The sequence below is a fragment of the Microcaecilia unicolor genome, chromosome 6, assembly GCF_901765095.1.
Source record: "Microcaecilia unicolor chromosome 6, aMicUni1.1, whole genome shotgun sequence".
NCBI lineage: Eukaryota > Metazoa > Chordata > Amphibia > Gymnophiona > Siphonopidae > Microcaecilia > Microcaecilia unicolor.
The window spans coordinates 92,560,182-92,579,245 of NC_044036.1; the positions used below are offsets into that span (position 1 = coordinate 92,560,182).

Genomic DNA, 19,064 nt, shown 5'->3' on the forward strand with positions numbered 1-19,064 from the left:
GGGCGGGGTATGTGTCCTCTTTTTTCTTAGGGCAAATATGGTAACCCTACCGTAAACCGCTGGAGGTTCTCTCATAAGTCTCTCCAGGCCACACCCAGCGTCTAACGACAAGCTATGGAAATGGCTCATCATCACTATATTTTCCAACTTGCGAGACGCGCGCGCCATCTTCTCAGTTAGCCAATAGCCGTGCTGTCTCGTGCTTTGAGCGGGAAGACAACGAGCCGTAACGGACGTGTGCCTTACGAGAGAAATGGCGTCGATTGTTATCCTCGAAAAAACCGAGACGATGTCGTCTGACAAAATCGATGGTTTGAGTCCCAAAACCCTAATAGGCCCAGAAGATAAAAATGAGCAGGGGACCGAGAAGATGTCCCCGCGGAGGGCCGCGCCTAATGTACAACCTAAGAAACCCAACTCCTCAGGGGAAGGCAAGCGGTATCCTACCGATCGCGGAGAGTCTGAAGAGCGAAATGCCTTGTCGCCGGTCCAATACATGCTTTCATCTAATCGGCTAGTAAAAGGGGCCTCCGGCTTCGGAGAGGCCAGAAGACGGTTGCTCCCTCCAGATCTTGATAATAAAGAGGAGGCAGACGCTGTAGAGGATAATGTGCCTCTAGTACTCAATGATGCCTTGTTGCCGCCGCCGGTCTATGTATCCGATGTTAAGCTGGCGGCTCAGGAGAGGATTACATTATACTGTGACCGGATTCTCCAGAACTGTAAGGTAAAGAGACATGGGCTTGTAAGGGTTTAAACAAATTAACAGACCTTTCACAGTTCGGATAAAAAGCATCTCGCTCTTCATTACAGTAACAACATGATTAGGGATTAAGATTCAAGGCTTAAGTAACCCCAAGTTTAGAGGGTTGCTTTAAAGGCATTTGTATGTTGCGTCAACAGGTAGGAGAAAATTAAGACATGATGCCAAAGATCGAATGATCGTTTCTCTTTTCGTCTTTCAACGTCAAATGAAAAATAATAAAAGTTGTAAAATACATGAAAAGAGACAACCCGTCGTTCTGTGTGTCTTGTTTACTATTATCATTCTCTGTGCTCAGGGGTGGGATGGAGGAGTACATAAATATACAGTACTACCATCTGCCCAGGTCTAAACGTTAGTGGAACTGTGTGATCATACTGGAAAGGGTGAGAATCGACCAGCTTGGAAGTTCCCGTTCGCAGTAACCACCCGAGGGAGTCTGGTAGATGAATGAAATTGGGTGCAATAGGTGGACCTAAAATATACTGCCACTTTCAATGTATTAGGCAGTACACGAGCTTTGGAGGACAAGGGTCCACGTTGTCTTGCATCTGTGGATTCTTGCCATATAAAGTGTATTGTTCAATAGATGGGCCTAACGCCCTATACATGTTGTCGTTCTATAAGACAGTGGTAGAAACTGGGTTTTGGAAGTAGGAGTATTATTCCCAAGAGCAGACAGACTTACTTAAAGGTTGAATGGTGGCATAACAGTGCAGGAACAGCACATAATCATGAACTTTTTTTTTTTAATGTGTGCAAGTCTGATCATTAAAAAAATTCTATTAAAAAAAGTATTTTTTTGTGTTTGTTTTGGGAGAAAAGGACCCAAAATATGCTCCTTGCAAGTATATAGTATATAAACTTACAGGATTATACCTTTAACCACTGGTGTGAAACAAATCCTCTGTTTTTAACTGGTTACTAGAAAATTTTGAATGTTGAATTTTATAATAAAAAAAACAGTACCGTTCATGTTCTTCCATTCATAGCACAAATGCGCAACTACTGGTTTTAAACTAATGTTGATGTATCAGAATAATCTATTAGCATTTTAACTCTAACACAAACCTATTTTCTCCACAAAGTTTCTTAGGAGCCCTTTTACTGAAGCACATGAAAAAGTGGTCATAGCGCACCCTTGTGTGGGTTTTTCCCATGTACTAAGGCCTTTTTTTGCTGCAGCCCAAAAATGGCTGATTTTCCCATTTTGTTGTATTAATGCCCATGTTCTAATATTGCCATTAGTGTGTGGCCATTAATAAAAAATTACTGCGTGAGCACTTACTGTCACCCATTTAGCAGGTAGTAAGGGGGGTCACATGGTTATCCTTGGATAACCAGTTGGTCAGCAGTAATGTACCTGCGCAAACTAGTGCAGGAATGCCCCCCTGACATGCCCCCTCCACCCAAAAAAAATCAAAACTTTTTTTAGCATGTGTTAAAATGGCACTTACTGCAGAATGCCTGAATGCATCCTGTGGTATGCCATTGAAAGCTGCATGAAGCACACGTTAGTGTCTAACGTAGCTTAGTAAAAGGGCCCCTTAATGCTCAATGGAGGCCTTCATTTCACAATTAATAATGCTGCATAAGGGGTGAGATGTATCGAGCATTACTAGAAAATTTCTGAGAACAGAGATGAAGAAAGGTGAGCAGACTGAAGAATAGACCATGTAGTCCAAAGTAATCTAAATCACTGTTCATTAGCAACAATACTGGAGGGGTTAGCAGCACCCAACTTGGCCAAGTTGCGTTCTTCTTGTGCTGCCTCTGGGGCCAATGGTACCAGATTGGTGTATTACAAAGGCTTGCACCAAATCTGATGAAAACGTTTCTCTCCCTCTATACTTCTTGTGCTGCCTCAAGGGCCAATAACTGGTGTAATGCAAAGGCTTGCATGAAATCTGATGAAAACATCTCTCTCCCTCAAAGCACTGTTGCTGCATCCAGTGCTTAGTATTGAGGGAGAGAGATGTTTTCATTAGATTTGGTGCAAGCCTTTGTATTACACCAGTTAGGAAGTTGCATCAGAAGGTGGGACCTGGCAGAGGGAAGGCCTCGGAGCAGGTCTGTAGGAATTGCTGCTCAATAAGGCAGAATGTAGAGGTACCACAGCAGGGTGGAGGGCTGGAAGGAAGGCAGAAAGGTACTGGACTCATAGGGGGGCTGGAGGGAAGGCAGAGAGGCGCTGGACCCGCGGGGGGGGGGGGGGGGGGCTGGAGGGAAGGGAGAAAGGTGCTGGACCTGCGGGGGGGGGGGGGGGTGTTGAGAAGGCAGGGAGATGTTGAACTCATGGAGGGAGGCAGAGAGGTGCTGGGTCCACAGGGGAGGGGGGCTAGAGGGAAGGGAGAAAGGTGCTTGACCCATAGGAGTGGCTGGAGGGAAAGGAGAGGTGCTATGGTGGGGGGGTCTGGAGGGAAGGGAGTGAAGTGTTAAACCCACAGGAATGGGGGCTGGAGGGAAGAGAGAAAAGTGCTGGACCTACAGGGGGGAGGGGAGAGAAGGGAACAAGAAATGATAAAACAAGAGGATAAAGGAAGAGGCAGTCAAATAATGAACACAGTGGAAGGGAGAAAAGGAGGGCAGGTGAACCAGATGCTGGGAGGAGGGAAATGAGAGGGGAGAAGCTGGATGGAGTGGAGTTGGAGAGGAGAGACACATTGGTGTGGAGGAGAAAGAGGGGAGTAGCTGGACACAGGGAGGTATACAGAAACAGAGGGGAGATGATGAGCATGAATGGGAGCATAGGGACAGGTGTTGTGCTCTATACAAGGTATGGCCTCTTGGGATTTTGGTTTAATTTACGTTTATAATTTTTGGTCAGCTGTTCTGTATTTGTCATTTGTGTTCTGTATATGTGACCCAGGTATTCTGTTAGCATGATTTTTTTTATGTAGCATTCTGTAGTAATTTGACTTGTTTAGTTTTCCTGATAGTGAAGGAGATGTTTGTGAAGGAGGAGGGGGGACGGGAAGTTTTGTTAATCCTTGTTCTATGTTATTCTTTGTGATTTATAAACAGTTGTGCAGAATATTGTTTTTTTTAATACTTTTATAGTAAAAAGATTTAAATATAAAACTCAAGTGGAGGAGTGGCCTGGTGGTTAGGGTGGTGGACTCTGGTCCTGAGGAACTGAGTTCAATTCCCACTTCAGGCACAGGCAGCTCCTTGTGACTCTGGGCAAGTCACCTAACCCTCCATTGCCCCAGGTACAAATAAGTACCTGCATATAATATGTAAGCCGCATTGAGCCTGCCATGAGTGGGAAAGCGTGGGGTACAAATGTAACAAAAAAAAAGGCTTATGTAGATGGGGATAGACTGGACTTCGTGGACAGGACGGGGACGAATGTTGTCCCCATGTCATTCTCTAATTCATTGTGAGTATTTTGAACACCAGGCTGGAAGAGGATATTGAGACCAGTGTGAGAAACACTGTAACACAGAAAGAAGCAGCATATTTTGAAGGTTGTGGGCACTGGGAGGATGAAGTGTTGCTGAGAGAAATACAAAAAAAGAAGGAACAGGAAAGAACTATGAATGCGATGTTGAAGATAAATAAAATGTGCTTTCTTGCTCTTCTGCTGTCATTGCATTACAGCCATTAATTGTGGCGCCTTGTGAGACATGTGGAGACATATCTTCAGAGTACTTAGAGTTCCATAGTAACCTGTGGAACTTTGTATGTCTTAAGTGCTTTGAAAATGAGCCTCATAGTCCCCATTTTGATTGTGGAATAATGACCATTGTACTTGTTGCCTCATTAAGGTTCCTATATGTATCCTGTGTGAGAGCAGGTGGTGTTCTATTGAATGGGCTGGCCACGTACGCTCTGGAACTATATTATTCATATTCTTGTGAGAGAAGAGCACAAAACATGGGAGGTTAAAGAATTGGTTTTACTAAAAAAATTCTTCCAGTACCATGATGTACTTTCTAAATTTCATAGCTATAAAAAAGTCTAGCTAAGGATTTTCAAATCTTCTTTGGCCATGATGCCAAAACATGCAGTGCTTGGAGGTGTAGGCCAGTGATGTTTTTAAAGACCAGTGCTCAAGGCATGACCCCCAAACAAGGGTTTTGTGACCTACTGTCTGGGAAGCCTTGGTCTGTTTCTTTTAGCCTACTACAGTATTAACAGACCTTTCTGAATCTCTGGCTTTGTAACCTTTCTTCCCCCATCACCAAAGATGACTGCCTTTGTTTTGTTTTTTTTCTTGTATCCTGTTATTGCATGTTCCCTTCCTACCTCTATTAGGAGTCTTTATTTTCTTTTTCTTTTTCTTTTTCGATACATCCATTAAGAGAGGAAGGCAAAATTCAGGATGCCTAAAATTTGGTGCCTAGTGCCAAGATTGAGCTCAGGCAGATTTGCTGGAATTTTGGTGGAGGTGCTGTGACTAGGGCTAGTCCAAGGGCTGTGAGGAGAATCTGGGACTGGGCAAAGTTGCTGCCGCAGAAGTGAGGACTGGGTGGACGAGTCATTGCTGGGTCTGGAGAGGGAACAGGGCCTGACTCAGACCCAGAAGCTTCTGATGGTCAGCAGAAGAAGAGGAGAAGGAGAAAGAAAATGCAAACGCTTAAATACAAATAAAAATACTTGCTACTTGAGCATTACTTAAACTAGATATCTCCAGATCCTGTCCTTAAGGGCTGTAAACTAGTCTGGTCTTCAGAACTTCTACAATGGATATGCATATGTTTGTATATAATAGAGACAAAGGTAGCATGTATTTTGCTGTTTAAAAGTGAGGTGTGTATCGAAGATGACTCAGAGTATTCACAGTCTTCTGAAAAGAAATGGGGTGACTCTGGATAAAAGGCACTTGGGAGGCTAAAAAAGGCAGTGGGGGACTTCAAGCCAAAGGGGGGGGGGGGGGTTCAGGCCTTATAATGAGAGAATTCTGCACATAAAATGCAGAACTTAAAATTACTGTTAACAGAATTTTCCAGATTTTCACACAGAATTCCCCCAGTAATAAAGCTTGATTTAAAGTTCCCTCAATAAAACAGATTATTCCTTAGCGTCCCTCCGGACCGGACCAGGATTGGACTGATGGGTTGTGCTCGCCTACCAGCAGGTGGAGACTGAGAAAAAACTCTGACTCTAGAGAGCCAATAGGAGCCCTGGCCATGTGACCTTAGCCTCAGTATTTTCTCAGTCTCCCAGCAGGTAGGAAGTGAGCCCATTAGTCTCTCTCCTTTTCTCTTTAGATATTACAGATATTTGTGATAATTCTTCTGTGCCTGGAATCTTATTTAGAGGCTTGACAGGGTTTCCTTTCTCTTCTTTCTTTGACAGCCTCGGGGGTGTTAAACTCGGGTGTCTCGAGTCCACCCCCCTTCCTCCCCATCTCCCTGGCTTAGCAGGGAAGGGCCGTCCCTTTCTCTGGAAAGGTGTACCGTCTTTGGGAGAGGCAGCCACTTTTAACAGGTAGCTGCTTTAAAAGAATTAAATCAAATAAAAGGAAATTCAAAGAAGCAGCCTTTCTTTCCCCAGACTTCTAACGAGCAGGCAGCTCCAGTGTTTTATTATGATTGAGGGGTTATAAAAAAAAAAAAAAAACAAACAGAAGAAAATAATTCAGTATCTGTGACTTTATACAGCGATTTTTCTCGTCAGAATTAATTTCCTCCATTTTCTTGCGTTTTGGCGGCGGCAGTTTAAACAAATGAAAAAAAAAAAAAGAAAGGTGCGAACCGCGTAAGCGCGGCCACCTGTTTTTCCGATATGGCTTAAAAGTTCAAACAGCTGCTGTCAGTCAGCGTCGCGCAGTTCACGCAGCCGGAACGTGTAAATTTTGCTCTTCCTTCAAGGTTTCTTCGGGTCCGGTGCTGCCTCCAGTTTTTTCGGGGCCTTTTTCGCCGGCTGTTGTTTCTTCGCCGTTCCACTGGGCTCCGCTTGTTCGGAGGTGTCGGGCGCGCTGTCGACGATCGCCACAGGGCCAGTGAAGCGAACGGCGGCCATTTTGTTTCTCCCTCCATCTTATCAGTCGGGGATCTCTCTGCTGAAGGTAAGGCTGCAGTTCATAGAGCAGTTCGGCTCCAAGATGTGTACACTTTTGTATGTGCTGAACGGCGTATTCTAAAATGCTCTTCACATCAGCAGGCAATATTTGGTTGAAAGGGGGCTCCTTTCATATATGGATATATAACAAGCTTTTCTTCTTTTAAATTTCTATGTATCACGGGGCTGTTAACACTAGTTTTTTCTGGTGCTCAGTCATTTTTCATTGACTGGTGGAAAATCTACATCTTATCATAATATCATAATTCATTTCAAGCATTTTCCTCAATAGCTGTAATATTATACAGTGTTTTAAGAACTTTAGAAACTTTCTCTATAGGCATAGAGTAAATTTCTGTCTTTCTCATTCCCTGGTGAATAGGACTAAATTGTCTAAGAGTCAATTGATTGGTACTTTGCAATTCTGACCATAATATCTTAGTTCCTCTCAAGCATTTTACTCCATGCCTATGATGTTATATAGTGTTTTAAGAACTTAACAGACACTCTCAATGGCTGTAGTGTTATACAGTGTTTTCTTTTTCCGACTTTAAGAAGCCTTCTCTAGAGGCATACAGTATATTGTTCAGATGCCATGGGGATATATCAGCTCTTTCATATTCTCTGAGGGACAGTCCTGTCTACCAAGCTCCCAGTCACTCAGCTGCCTTAGCAGGCATGCTTTATTCATGTCTTCCCTTCTTTTCCAACTGCCTTGAAGCCTCTCATTTTTCATTTTAGCTTTCTTTTGGTTTTTACAGGACATATGGTCACTTAGAGAATAAAGTCATCCTTTCACTTAAAGATAGTGGACGGTCCTCAAACCATCTACTCGTGTTTGTCTCTACTCTATCAGTTCAGCATTGGCAGATTATAAACATCCTGGTTTGGTCCAGTATGCCTATACATACCATCTGCTATCTCTTCCTCTTCCTTAGAGACCTGATGTTATATCAAGCTTTCTTGAATTCAGATACAGTCTTGTCTACACTGCCTTCACCAAGTGGCTGTGGCACAACTTCACTTTTTTCATTACAGGTAATTTCCAAGTTTGTCCTTTTTCATTTTCATTCTATGCGCCTTCACTCCAGAGTGTTCTTTCAATTGGAAGGGGATTCACTCACTTCCTGTGTATTTATACCATAGGTACATAAGTATGGTTATGCTGGGTAAGGCCTAAAGTCCATCAAGTCCAGCATTCATATCTAATGGGCATAGGTACATAAGTTTTGCCATTCTGGGGAAGCTCAAATGTCCACCTTTCTACAGCCAGAACAGCATTAAAGAAAAGGAAAAACAAAAAAAAAAACCTCACGAGAGTATCGAACAGAAATCTCTGCTCCAAAAGCAAGGCTTTGCAGTAATTCTGCAAACTAACGCATACAATATTTGCCATGGCTGTTCACCACTAGGAAAACCGGGGACCCTGGGCTTAGGTTCGGTGTTTTAACCTGAAACAAGCTCAACATTCATATCTATTGGGTGTGAGTCTGGTACTACTACTACTACTTAACATTTCTAGAGCGCTACTAGGGTTACGCAGTGTTGTACAAATTAACAAAGAAGGACGTTCCCTGCTCAAAGGAGCTTACAATCTACATCTCAGTGAGGGAGGACGCATGACCGTGGTACGTGGATTAGTGGTATGTGGATTAGGGAGATCCAAGAAATTACAGGCCGGTGAATCAGACGTTCATACTGGGACAATTGTTTTCTGTCCGGAGTGTACTACCATAGCTGGTGGACTCCTATATTCAGAACTTTCTATATTCAGAACTTACCCAACTATGGAACGCCATAGAGATAGGGTTGGAGTTTGTAGCCCTATTTAACTGGTGTCCTTGGTCACCCTTCCTCTTCTCCTCAGGATCCAGAGAATGGCTAGTTTTTTGCTTATGCATTAACCGGTCATTTTCAGCAGTACTCTCTCTTCCGTTCTTTTATAGATCTAAGAGGATGTTCATTGCGCTCTTAGGGTCATTTCATTCTTACCTAGACGACTGCCTAATTGGAGAAAGTCTTATCAGCAGAGTTCTCAGGTCACGCACCGGGTGTTGCATTTCTTACAGTCTCTAGGTTGGGTGGTGATTGTAGCCAGGCCTCTCATTTGATCTCTCATCAGATATCTCTGATTTTCTCTTTGTTTAGTCAGGTTGGCGCACAGTCTTTTGTCTCCTCTGCAAACATCCCAGTTTATATTTTTCTTGGTGACCTTGGGCCTTCGGCCATTTCCTCGCTCTATTCTGCAGAATGCAATTTTACTTTCTAATGCCCAAGAAGGAATTTTCCTTCATCCTATTGCGAATCTCAGGGTCATCAATCGCACTATTTAAGTGTCATCTAGTTATCTCAAGAACCTTAGTTCTGTCATTGGGATGCTTCGTGCAGTACACTTTTTGGCAGAAGCTTGTTTGTATATATTTTTTTTCTGGGGGACCTCAGCAATTCGTTTTACCTTCGGGTGAATTTTGTTTTCCCTACTGACAAACAAGGCGGAGAGAGCTATGTTGGTCCTTGCCATGGCAATGGGTTATGTCATCCGCCAAGGAGGAGTTAAGAGTATACTCTTGAGTTTGTACTCATTTTTTCTTAGTTGTGTCACCCTGCATTTAGGTGAATGGACTCTCATTTTTTCAGCCTTACTTCCTCACTGCGACACTTCAGGGCTATCTCTTTTTGCCTTCAGGCTCACGAACATTTCTTGCTTCTTCCGTTCAGCAACAGTCTTGACGGAGACAGGGACAGATGCCAACGTCCAGCAGGGGTTTTTCAGCCTTCTTTATGCGTTTCTTCCATCATCTCACTAGGTGTTTACGCAGAACCAAGGCACCCTTCTACATCCGGACCCCCAGTCACTCAAACTTATGGCGTGGTTACTGGGTCTGCAACATCTTTGATATTTTCGCAGGAAGTACTTCAAGTTTTAATTGCTTCCAGACAGAAATCTACATTAAAGTCCTATGAATCAAAGTGGCGACGGTTCACTCTGTGGTACTCCTCTCGCCACTTCATTCCACAAACAGTATCCATTTTGCATGTTTTGGAATATCTTCTGCATCTTGCGAAATCTTGTCTGTCTTACTCATCCATTAGAGTTCATTTGGCAGCTCTATCAGTGATGCATGATACTGTTGACAACCGCACGCTTATGCAGCATCCACTGTCAAAGCGGTTTCTTAAAGGAGTCCTGCACCTGTACCTCCCGCTTCGTCCACCAACTAGGTGAACAGACTCTTAAAGTTCTGTTTTCTAGTAGCCATAACTTTTTCTATAAAGTTTTCCTCTTCAAGCAGTGTTTCCCAGTAGCCATTGCAGCAAGTAGATCTATGTGTGGAATACTTCTACGGTTGGTAACGTCTTTTCGGTCTGCTGTAGTTTAAAGTTTTCACCTTTCCCAGTCGGTTTTTTCTTATTGGTTTTGTCCTTCTAGCCAGTAGGCATAAAAGTTTTTCATTGTTTCTAACCCGCTATATCGCGAAGGATCAAGGAAATGAGAATGTCTATTTCTCTTCTCGCTGAGAGGGCAGTTCCACAGCGTATTACAACATATTCCACAACTTCAGAAGCGGGCTCTATTCTTACTACGGCGATTTTTGGTGCTCTCGGTGCACATTGGTAAGTTGGCAACTTAGTCCTAGTTTCATTTTATTTTGCTCATTGGGACACACTACATGTTAGTTGTCGCCAGGTGGCCTATGCAGCATGAACATTTCTCTGCAGTTTTCATAGGGTCCCTCCCTTCAGATTACTGCTTTGGTACTTCCCATCAGTCCAATCCTGGTCCGGTCCGGAGGGACGCTAAGGAAGGAGAAATTAGATCTTACCTGCTAATTTGCTTTCCTTTAGTCCCTCCGGACCGGACCAGGCCCCTCCCATGTTCTCTCTACTCTTTAGCTTCTTTTATTAAGTAGGAAGTGTATTCAGTAGGAAGTGTATTCATTCCTTTACGATTCGTGGAACAATACTATATATATACAGAACTTTACGTGGTCTATACCACTTCTCTGGTGGTTGCTGGTGAGCTCAATTGCTGGAATCTATCTATAAAACCTTAAATACGCCATACCACTTCTCTGGTGAGAGTTGTGGCTGAGCTCAGTTGCTGGAATATCTATAAAACCTTAAATATGATTTATCACTTTTCTGGTGAGAGTTGCTGGTAAGCTCAGTTGATGGAATATATATAAAATCTTAAGTGGGCCATACCACTTCTCTGGTGAGAGTTGCTGGTGAGCTATAAGACAAGTGAGCCATACCACTTCTCTGGTGAGAGTTGCGGGTGAGCTATATTATACGTGAGCCATACCACTTCTCTGGGGAGAGTTGCGGGTGAGCTATATTACATGTGAGCCATACCACTTCTCTAGTGAGAGTTGCTGGTGAGCTGTAATACATATCGGGCCATACCACTTCTCTGGTGAGAGTTGCTGGTGAGCTCTGATACTTGGCATTGCCGAGTGCTTTGTGGCTGCTAGGATTCCATACGGCACAGAAGGTCTTTCTTTCCTGCTTTGTTATTCAAATACTGAGGCTAAGGTCACATGGCCAGGGCTCCTATTGGCTCTCTAGAGTCAGAGTTTTTTCTCAGTCTCCACCTGCTGGTAGGCGAGCACAACCCATCAGTCCAATCCTGGTCCGGTCCGGAGGGACTAAAGGAAAGCAAATTAGCAGGTAAGATCTAATTTCTCCTGAGCACTCCTCAACTACCAAAGGAAATGGGGGACTCCACTCAATCCTAAAAAAAAACAGGAGGCCAGTTTGAATTTCCAGATTTCCACAAGGAACATGCATGAAATATTTGACTGTTGTGAAACCCTTGTTTTATGCCCTCCATCATATTTACTCTATCAAATCCTTCTTACATTCCTGTCTGATCAGAACTCCTTCTTTTGCCCCTTGATGTTTCCTGCCTCAACTATTGTAGCTTGCTTTACCATGGTTTGTCACAGTGGTGTAGCCATAGATACTATATTAGGTGGGCCTGAGGATGCAGTGATTCTGGCCCCTGTTCAGTGTACTTGGGCTGGCGAGGCATGCCTTAGGGACATAGATCAGCTCCCCTATGTAGGAATGATGGGCACCTTAGGCTTCCAGGGACAGCAAGGCAGCTGCCTGGAAATGGCAGTGTAGGGGAGTGCCTGACATATGATTGGGGGCCGAGGCAGCTGCAGGTGTAGAACTTGTTCTTTTCCTGGCCATCTCCCCCATGCTCCCATGGTCCCTTTCTTCATTGTAGTTAAAAAAAAATATGGTAAGGAAAGGGGCAGCTAGTAGTCCCACAGCTTGACTTTTTGTTCGTTTGGGGTGGATATGCTAGTGGGGGAAGGGTGATGTGAAGCAAACCTGGTTTCCTGCAAAGGATGTGTGGCTTTTGGTACTGAGGGTTATCTTGGGGTTGGGGTCTTTCTGTCATGGGAGAGGGTTATTTTATTTTATTTGGCAGGCTGCCTCCTTCCTACTTTTGGGCAAGGGCCTCATAGGTTTCTTGCCCAGGGAGCTTTGGGGAGGTTGATGATTTCATGTTGATAAGGTGGTGGCCTTAGTGTCTAGCTCTTGAATTCCAGGTAGGTGTACCTGGTGTTGCAGTTTGGTGGGTGGGAGGTGGTTCAAACCAGTTGTAAAACATTACCCCCCCCCCCCCCCCAAGACAAAGGAGTAGGCTTCTGGGGACATGGCAAGGGCCATTCTGAGTGGATCAGGAGTTATCTAAGAGTGTCTTGTGTCTTACAATGGTTGATTTCCTGGATAAAATCCCATCTAGTTCAGGGCTCTGTACCCCTTCCTCCCACTGATATGTAGCTAGCTGGAGCAGATCTCCTTAGGCAGTCCTCTCCTTTTGGGCCCCATGCTCTTGACCAAAGGAGGGCCATAATTTGTCTTTGATGGGAGAGAATTTTGATACTGAGTCAGCTAGAGAGCCTGATCTTGTTGGTAAAGCCAGGTTCACTGAGCAAGTGCAGCTTTGAGGGTTTAACTACCTAATGTTTTCCATAGTTTGTCTTTCAGTCAGCAATTCTGGTGATTCCAGGATTGAGATGTCCAGTGTTGTAGATATCTTTTTTTCTCTGAGGACAAGCAGGCTCTGTTGTTCTCACAATTGGGTAGATATTGTCCTTCATCACCAGGCCCAGCAATATTGCCATAGAGAAAACTAGAGCTTTTCAGATCACAAGCTGCGCTCCAGCATGCATGCATGAGTGCCTTCCCGTCCTGCCGTTTGAATGCGCTGCTTCAGTTTCGCTTTCTCCGCTTGAGGAGCAGCTGCTTTTTGTGGTGGTTCCTCACACACCCAGTGTTTTTTATTTTTTGAGTGCCTTCGATAGTTTTCTTTACCCGCTTCTTTTTGTCTTCTAAAAAAAAAAATCCTTTAATTTTTTTTTTCCCCCACGTATAAGTTTCCTTTATTTTTTGACGCGGGTGATTTTCAGGTCTGCCCAGTCGGGCTTCTTTCTTTTGTGCCTTTTTCAATCACTATCGAGTCTTTTGATTTGGCTGGTGCGTTTTTTCCTTTCATGTCCACGATGACTCCAAGTGGCTTCAAGCGTTTACAAGAAGAGCAACGTTTCATCTACAAATTTAATACTGTCATACCCTCAGGTCTAAATCAGAAATTGACTTCCTTCCATTTCTCTAAATTTATGGCTTCACTGCATCCCCTTACGTCACATTTTTTTATGCTGAATAGCACTGATGGAACTACTGTTCTCCTCTTTCACTCTAGCAGTACAATCATTCTTTTTTGCTATTCATTTTTCATTCATATGCACCTTTTCAGGTCAACAGTGTTTTTTCACCATCACTATTTTTGATTTCCTGTTATGTTACAAGTGCCTAAAACACTGGAAAGATGTTTTCAATATTAATTTATTTTTAATTTTTTTACATAATAACTCGTATATTTTTAAATAAACATCATTTCATATATATCATTCATTTATATTTTGTACCATTTCCATATGCTGAATACATTATACATTCCATTTTTTTTTTACTTTTATACTTGTTTCTCCGTTTTTTTGACCTTCATACTTGTTTCTATGTTTTCTTCATTACTTTCCTTTTTTTCCACTTCATGGTATACCTTTTAATACTATACAAGGTTTTATTTTTATACATTTTTATATTTCTTATACAATATTTCCTTTTTTTTTTTTTCATTTTTATTCCACACAACCTACTAGCACCATAGCGTCGCTCCTATCAGAAACGTAAGTGCTTTTTTTCTTTCCTTCTCTGGATGCTAATTAACCCATTAGGGAATTCTGACAGCCTAGTGCAGTGATGGCGAACCTTTCAGAGACCGAGTGCCCAAACAGCAACCCAAAATCTATCTAATTATTTATCGCAAAGTGCCAGTACTCATTATGGGCGGGGTCACCACCTATGACTCCACCCCTATGATAGCCACACCCCTTACACCAGCCATGGCGCATATAAACAGACATTGAAAATATTATACTAGTATAGGAGAAAAAAATAACATGATTTTCTTTCATTATAAATCATTTCTATAAGCTGTTACAGCTCCAGTATACCCAGTGCAAAATAAGACAGCAGATGTAAATTCTCAAATTGGACATATTCCAAACACTAAAATGAAAATAAAATGATTTTTTCTACCTTTGTTTTCTGGTGATTTTGTTTTTCTAACCATATTGGTCCTAGTCGCTGATTCTGCTGCTCTCTATCTGTTCTCTTAACTCCGTTTCCAGGGCTTCCTTTCCATTTATTTCTTTACTTTCCTCCTTTCTTCTTAATTTCTTGCCTCCATTTATTTCTTTACTTTCCTCCTTTCTTCTTCATTTCTTGCCCTCCATCCATATCCATGAACCCTCCTTTCCCCTCCAGCCACCCATGTCCAGCCACCCTCTTCTCCCCCCTGCCCTCCCACCCGCCTGCCCTCCCAGCAACCAGCATCAGACCACCCAGCCTCCCAACCAGCACCAGCCCTCCTACCCAGCACGAGCCCACCCTCCCACCCAGCATCAGGCCTCTCTCCCTTGCAACCAGCAGCACCCAGCACCAGGCCTCCCTCCCTCCCAGCACCCAGCATCAGGCCTCCCTCCCACCCAGCACCCAGCAGCACCCAGCATCAGGCGTCCCTCCCTCGCACCCAGCAGCACCCAGCACCAGGCCTACCTCCCTCCCACACAGCACCAGGCCTGCCTAGCTCCCTCCCACCTAGCACCAGGCCTACCTCCCGCCCTCCCTCCAACCAAACAAGCATCAGTCCTCCCTCCCAGCACCAGGCCCCCCCTCCTCTGAAATTTAAAAAGCGTAACGGGTTAAGGTGGTGTTGGCAGCGGCAGCGAAAAGCGTGTTCTTTGTACGGCGCGCCTTCCCTTCTGTCTCTCAAGCTCTGGTCCCGCCTATGAGGGCTGGACCAGAGCTTGAGAGACAGAAGGGAAGGCGCGCTGAGTGAAGAACATGCGTTTCGCTGCCGACGCCGCCTTAACCCGGTACGCTTTTTAAATTTCAGAGGAGGAGGGGGGCCCTGGTGCTGTGAGGGAGGGAGGACAGGCGGGCGCCTGATACTTGTTTGGTTGGAAGAGGGAGCGAGCGAGGGCAGGCGGGCGGCCTGGTGCTTTGTGGGAGGGAGGGAGGGAGGGAGGCCGGCCTGGTACTCGGAGGGAGGGAGAGTGGGCAGACCGGCGACGGCGCACGTGCCAAGGGAGAGGGCTCTGCGTGCCCTCTTTGGCACGCGTGCCATAGGTTCGCCATCAGTGGCCTAGTATTTCGGATGCTCACATTCGCGGAGGACAGCATTGATTTTTAAACAACCTTTGTACATATTTGACCCTTTGTTTTATTTTATTTTTTATTTTTTTTTTTCATGTTTCTTCAAAAGGGCAGCTTTCTTCGAGGTGCCCCTTCTCTTTTTTTTTTGTCTTTTTTCCATGCCTTTTGTTTTAAGCCCTTTATGCCTTTCTGTGGATCTTTTCTCATCACCCAGTATTGCATTCAGCAGCACTTTGTAACCACCCTTTTTTTCTTCTATACCAAGCGCTATTCGCCATTACGTCATTCTTTTTGAGCATATTTGACTATTCATCTGTTTCAGGTCTACTGCTTCCTCTGTCTCATAAGCATGCTTCCATTTTTCCTGCAGTCCTTTTGGCACAGACGCTTCATTCCTTGAGCAAAGCGAATGAGCATTAATACTGTTACCTTGCACTTTTGGTAAGTTTGTTTATATTCACATTTTTTTTAGGGGGGATCAAAACCAATACGAGCACTTATATTTCTTCTATATCCTACTTTTAAAATACTACCCCGCAGCGTTTTTCAAGCTATCTTTTTCTTCTTTCTTTTTTACATTTGGTAGCCAGCTATTCCTTAGCTTTAGCAGCAGGTGAATTCAGGAACTGGTAGGTTGTATCTGCCCACCAGCAGGTGGAGATAGCAAACACTGAAGAAAAAGCAGTGACTCTGGACGTCCAGGTCCTTACACTATATCTCTATCTCCAGCAGGTTGTGGAAGGATTTTTGTCAGCTCCTGAATTCTGCTTGTGGGACGCCTAGGCGTAGATGCTAGTTTAGCTTGGGGGCGTGTGGCTGAGGTTGCCAACCTTAAGGACATACTTGTTTATTCAGGTTCCTGTCCTACCCCATCTCCCCCCTGCACTCTGCTGTTAGCTCCCGGTTCTGTTGAACAGGCTAAAAAAAAGAAAGACACACAGTTCTCCTCACAACATTGCAGTAAACAAACAAAAAAAGTCTTTCCTAGAGTTCGGCTCTCTGGGGTTAGTGACTGCCGAGCTGTGGGGAGCGGGAGCGCCTTTGGACTCCTTAAGAGAGTTGCCGCCTCTGTTGAGAGCTTCTTCTTTAGAGCTCCAGTGAGTACTTCTGTTTGCCTTAGGCTTCGGTGGGGCGGTCTGTGTTATGGCGGCATAAGTTCTTAATAGGTGTTTCATAGCGTTCCACAGATCAATCTAGAGACTGGTGGGTTATGTCCCTCTTCCAGCAGGTGGCGATAGAGAGAACTTCTGAGGTTCACTATATGTGGTCATGTGCAGCCACCCAAACCTCTTCAGTATTCTCTCTATCTAGCAGGTGGAAGGTCATAGCTCTGGGTGTTGGGCTCCTCATCTGTTCCCCCAGGCTGAGTTGAGATACCTTAAGGGGTTGAGGGCTCGCTACGGTGCTGAGCAGGGATACCTGGTGGTGCCAGGTCCCTCCCTTTCTCCCCCCTCCTGCTGGTTCCCGGTCAGAACCTCTTAGAGGGCCGCACGTGAGTCTGTTGATCTTTTTTTTTTTTTTTTGTTTTAAATTGAGCACTCACAGTAAGCGGGGCTTTGTTTTGGCAGCAGGTCCATTGGACTCCGTTTCTGTAGCGGGCAGGGGGACCCTGATCTCTTAGGAAGCACATGGCAGCTCCTTCAGAATCCGTTAAGCGCTGCTTCCAATGTGGGAGCTGGAGAGCAGCGTCAGGAGTGTGCTCCGCCTGCCCTCTGGGCTCTCCTTTGGAAGGGAGTTCGTCAGAGGTGCGAGACCGGTCAGGGCAGGTCACGGGCCTGTCAGCTCCGTTGCTAGGTTCCTGCAGCAGATGACTTTGGTGCCGTTCCTTCTCAGTTGGCGCGAGCGGTGGCGGACTCCGGTCCCAGTTCGAGCATGGGCCTGGCGACAGATTCTGTGTTGGCTGGGGCGCAAGGCGCAGGAGACACCGGAGGAGCGTTGGTGTTTGCAGAGGCACAAAGCTTTTCCTGCGCTGATCTCCGTGGCTGGGTTCCTCGGGCGCCATCTTGAATCCAGAGCAGGGGGGGTGTGCGTCGGATCCTGTGGCACAACGACAGGTTCCTTTGCTGATGATACACAAATGGGGAACAATGATTTGAAGGTGGCTGGTATGCCTTTTTCTCCAGATTTTGTGCTTTTAATGCACAAAGCCTTTCTCCTCAAGAGATCTGGGGGGGGGGGGGGTTCCATCTGTGAGCACTCTGGGGGACGTTCCTGCTTCCCGTTCCTTAATGGCTAAATGTCCACGTGTTGATACACGGGACTTGGATTTGATTTCGGTCTGTTCAGAGATAGATGACGGTCAGTTGTCAGAAGTTTCCCATCTAGCCCGGTCAGAGTCCTTAGAGGAGGGTGAGTAATCTTCTGAAGGGGGAGATGATCCCCAGCGGCACGCTGTTCCGCCAGGAGGAGTTACCTAACCTTGTAGTCAGAGCTTTGGAGGTCTTGAATATCTCGGCTCCGGACACCAGTCTCTCCTCTTCAGCAGCTCCCTCGATTATGTCCGGGAACAAGCGGCCATCTAGGACCTTCCACATTAATGAGGCAATGAAGGTGCTCATTGCAACACAGTGGGATACGCCAGAGGCAGGATTGCGTGCGGCAAGGGCCATGGCGCGTCTCTATCCACTTCTAGAAGGAGAGTGGGAAACTTTGCGTCTTCCCACGGTAGATTCATTGATTACAATGGTCACTAAAAAGACGTTGCCTGTGGAAGGCAGCAAGGCGCTTAAGGATCCTCAGGACAGGAAGTTAGAATCTTCCATGAAGATGTGCTTTGAGGTAGCGGCGTTATGCATGCAGGCATCAGTCTGCGGTTCCTATGCGGCCAGGGCGTGCCTTTCCTGGGTTCAGAAGGCAACCTTCTCGGAAGAGCTGGTTGCGGCCTTGCCTTCACTCTAAGCTGGCCTCGCTTATTTGGCGGATTTGCTTTGACATTTTTTGAGCATCAGCGAAAAAGGTCTCCTCTCAGTGGCGGCTCGCCACTGGTTGTGGCTTCGTCACTGGTCTGCTAAGTCTCGCCTTGCTCGTATGCCATTCAGAGGCAAGCTCGCGCGGGTTCCTCTTGGGCCCATTTTAGGGACACCCGGCGTTATCATCCAGGCAGATCCGTTTCATTTACAAAATCACGTTTTCCTCAGAAGCAGCAGGTATTTTGTGAGGAACGCTGACCAGGTGGTCCTTACTCGAGACCGGCCGCTGTAGCACGTACCCAATGATGAGGCCTTGGTCCATCTCATGGCTTCGATAGGGGGACGGCTGTCCCTTTTTCTGGGAGAATGGGCCAGGGTGACTTCAGACGAGTGGGTTCTACAGGTAATTCGGGATCGTTACAAGCTGGAATTTTTTCGGCCCCTGGCAGATCTTTTCATGGAGTCTCCTTTCAAATCTCTACAAAAGGTAGCGGCAGTCAGAGAGACTTTAGGGAATTTAATTCACTTAGGTGCAGTGGTTCCCGTGCCGGTAACACAGCGATTTCTACGCCGCTATTCCATCTACTTCGTGGTACCCAAGAAAGAGGGTTCCTTTTGTCCGGTTCTCGATCTCAAAAGGGTAA

The 19,064-nt window shown here is 45.3% G+C and overlaps 1 protein-coding gene across 1 annotated transcript in view; it reads left to right on the top strand.

Moving 5' to 3' along the window:
- Positions 1–225: 225 nt before the first annotated feature.
- Positions 226–19,064, top strand: part of SHCBP1L (SHC binding and spindle associated 1 like) — a 386,593-nt gene continuing 367,754 nt past the window's right edge. The window contains 1 exon segment of the mRNA XM_030208001.1: positions 226–727. Coding sequence (XP_030063861.1) covers positions 254–727 — 474 coding nt within the window. The 5' untranslated portion in view covers positions 226–253.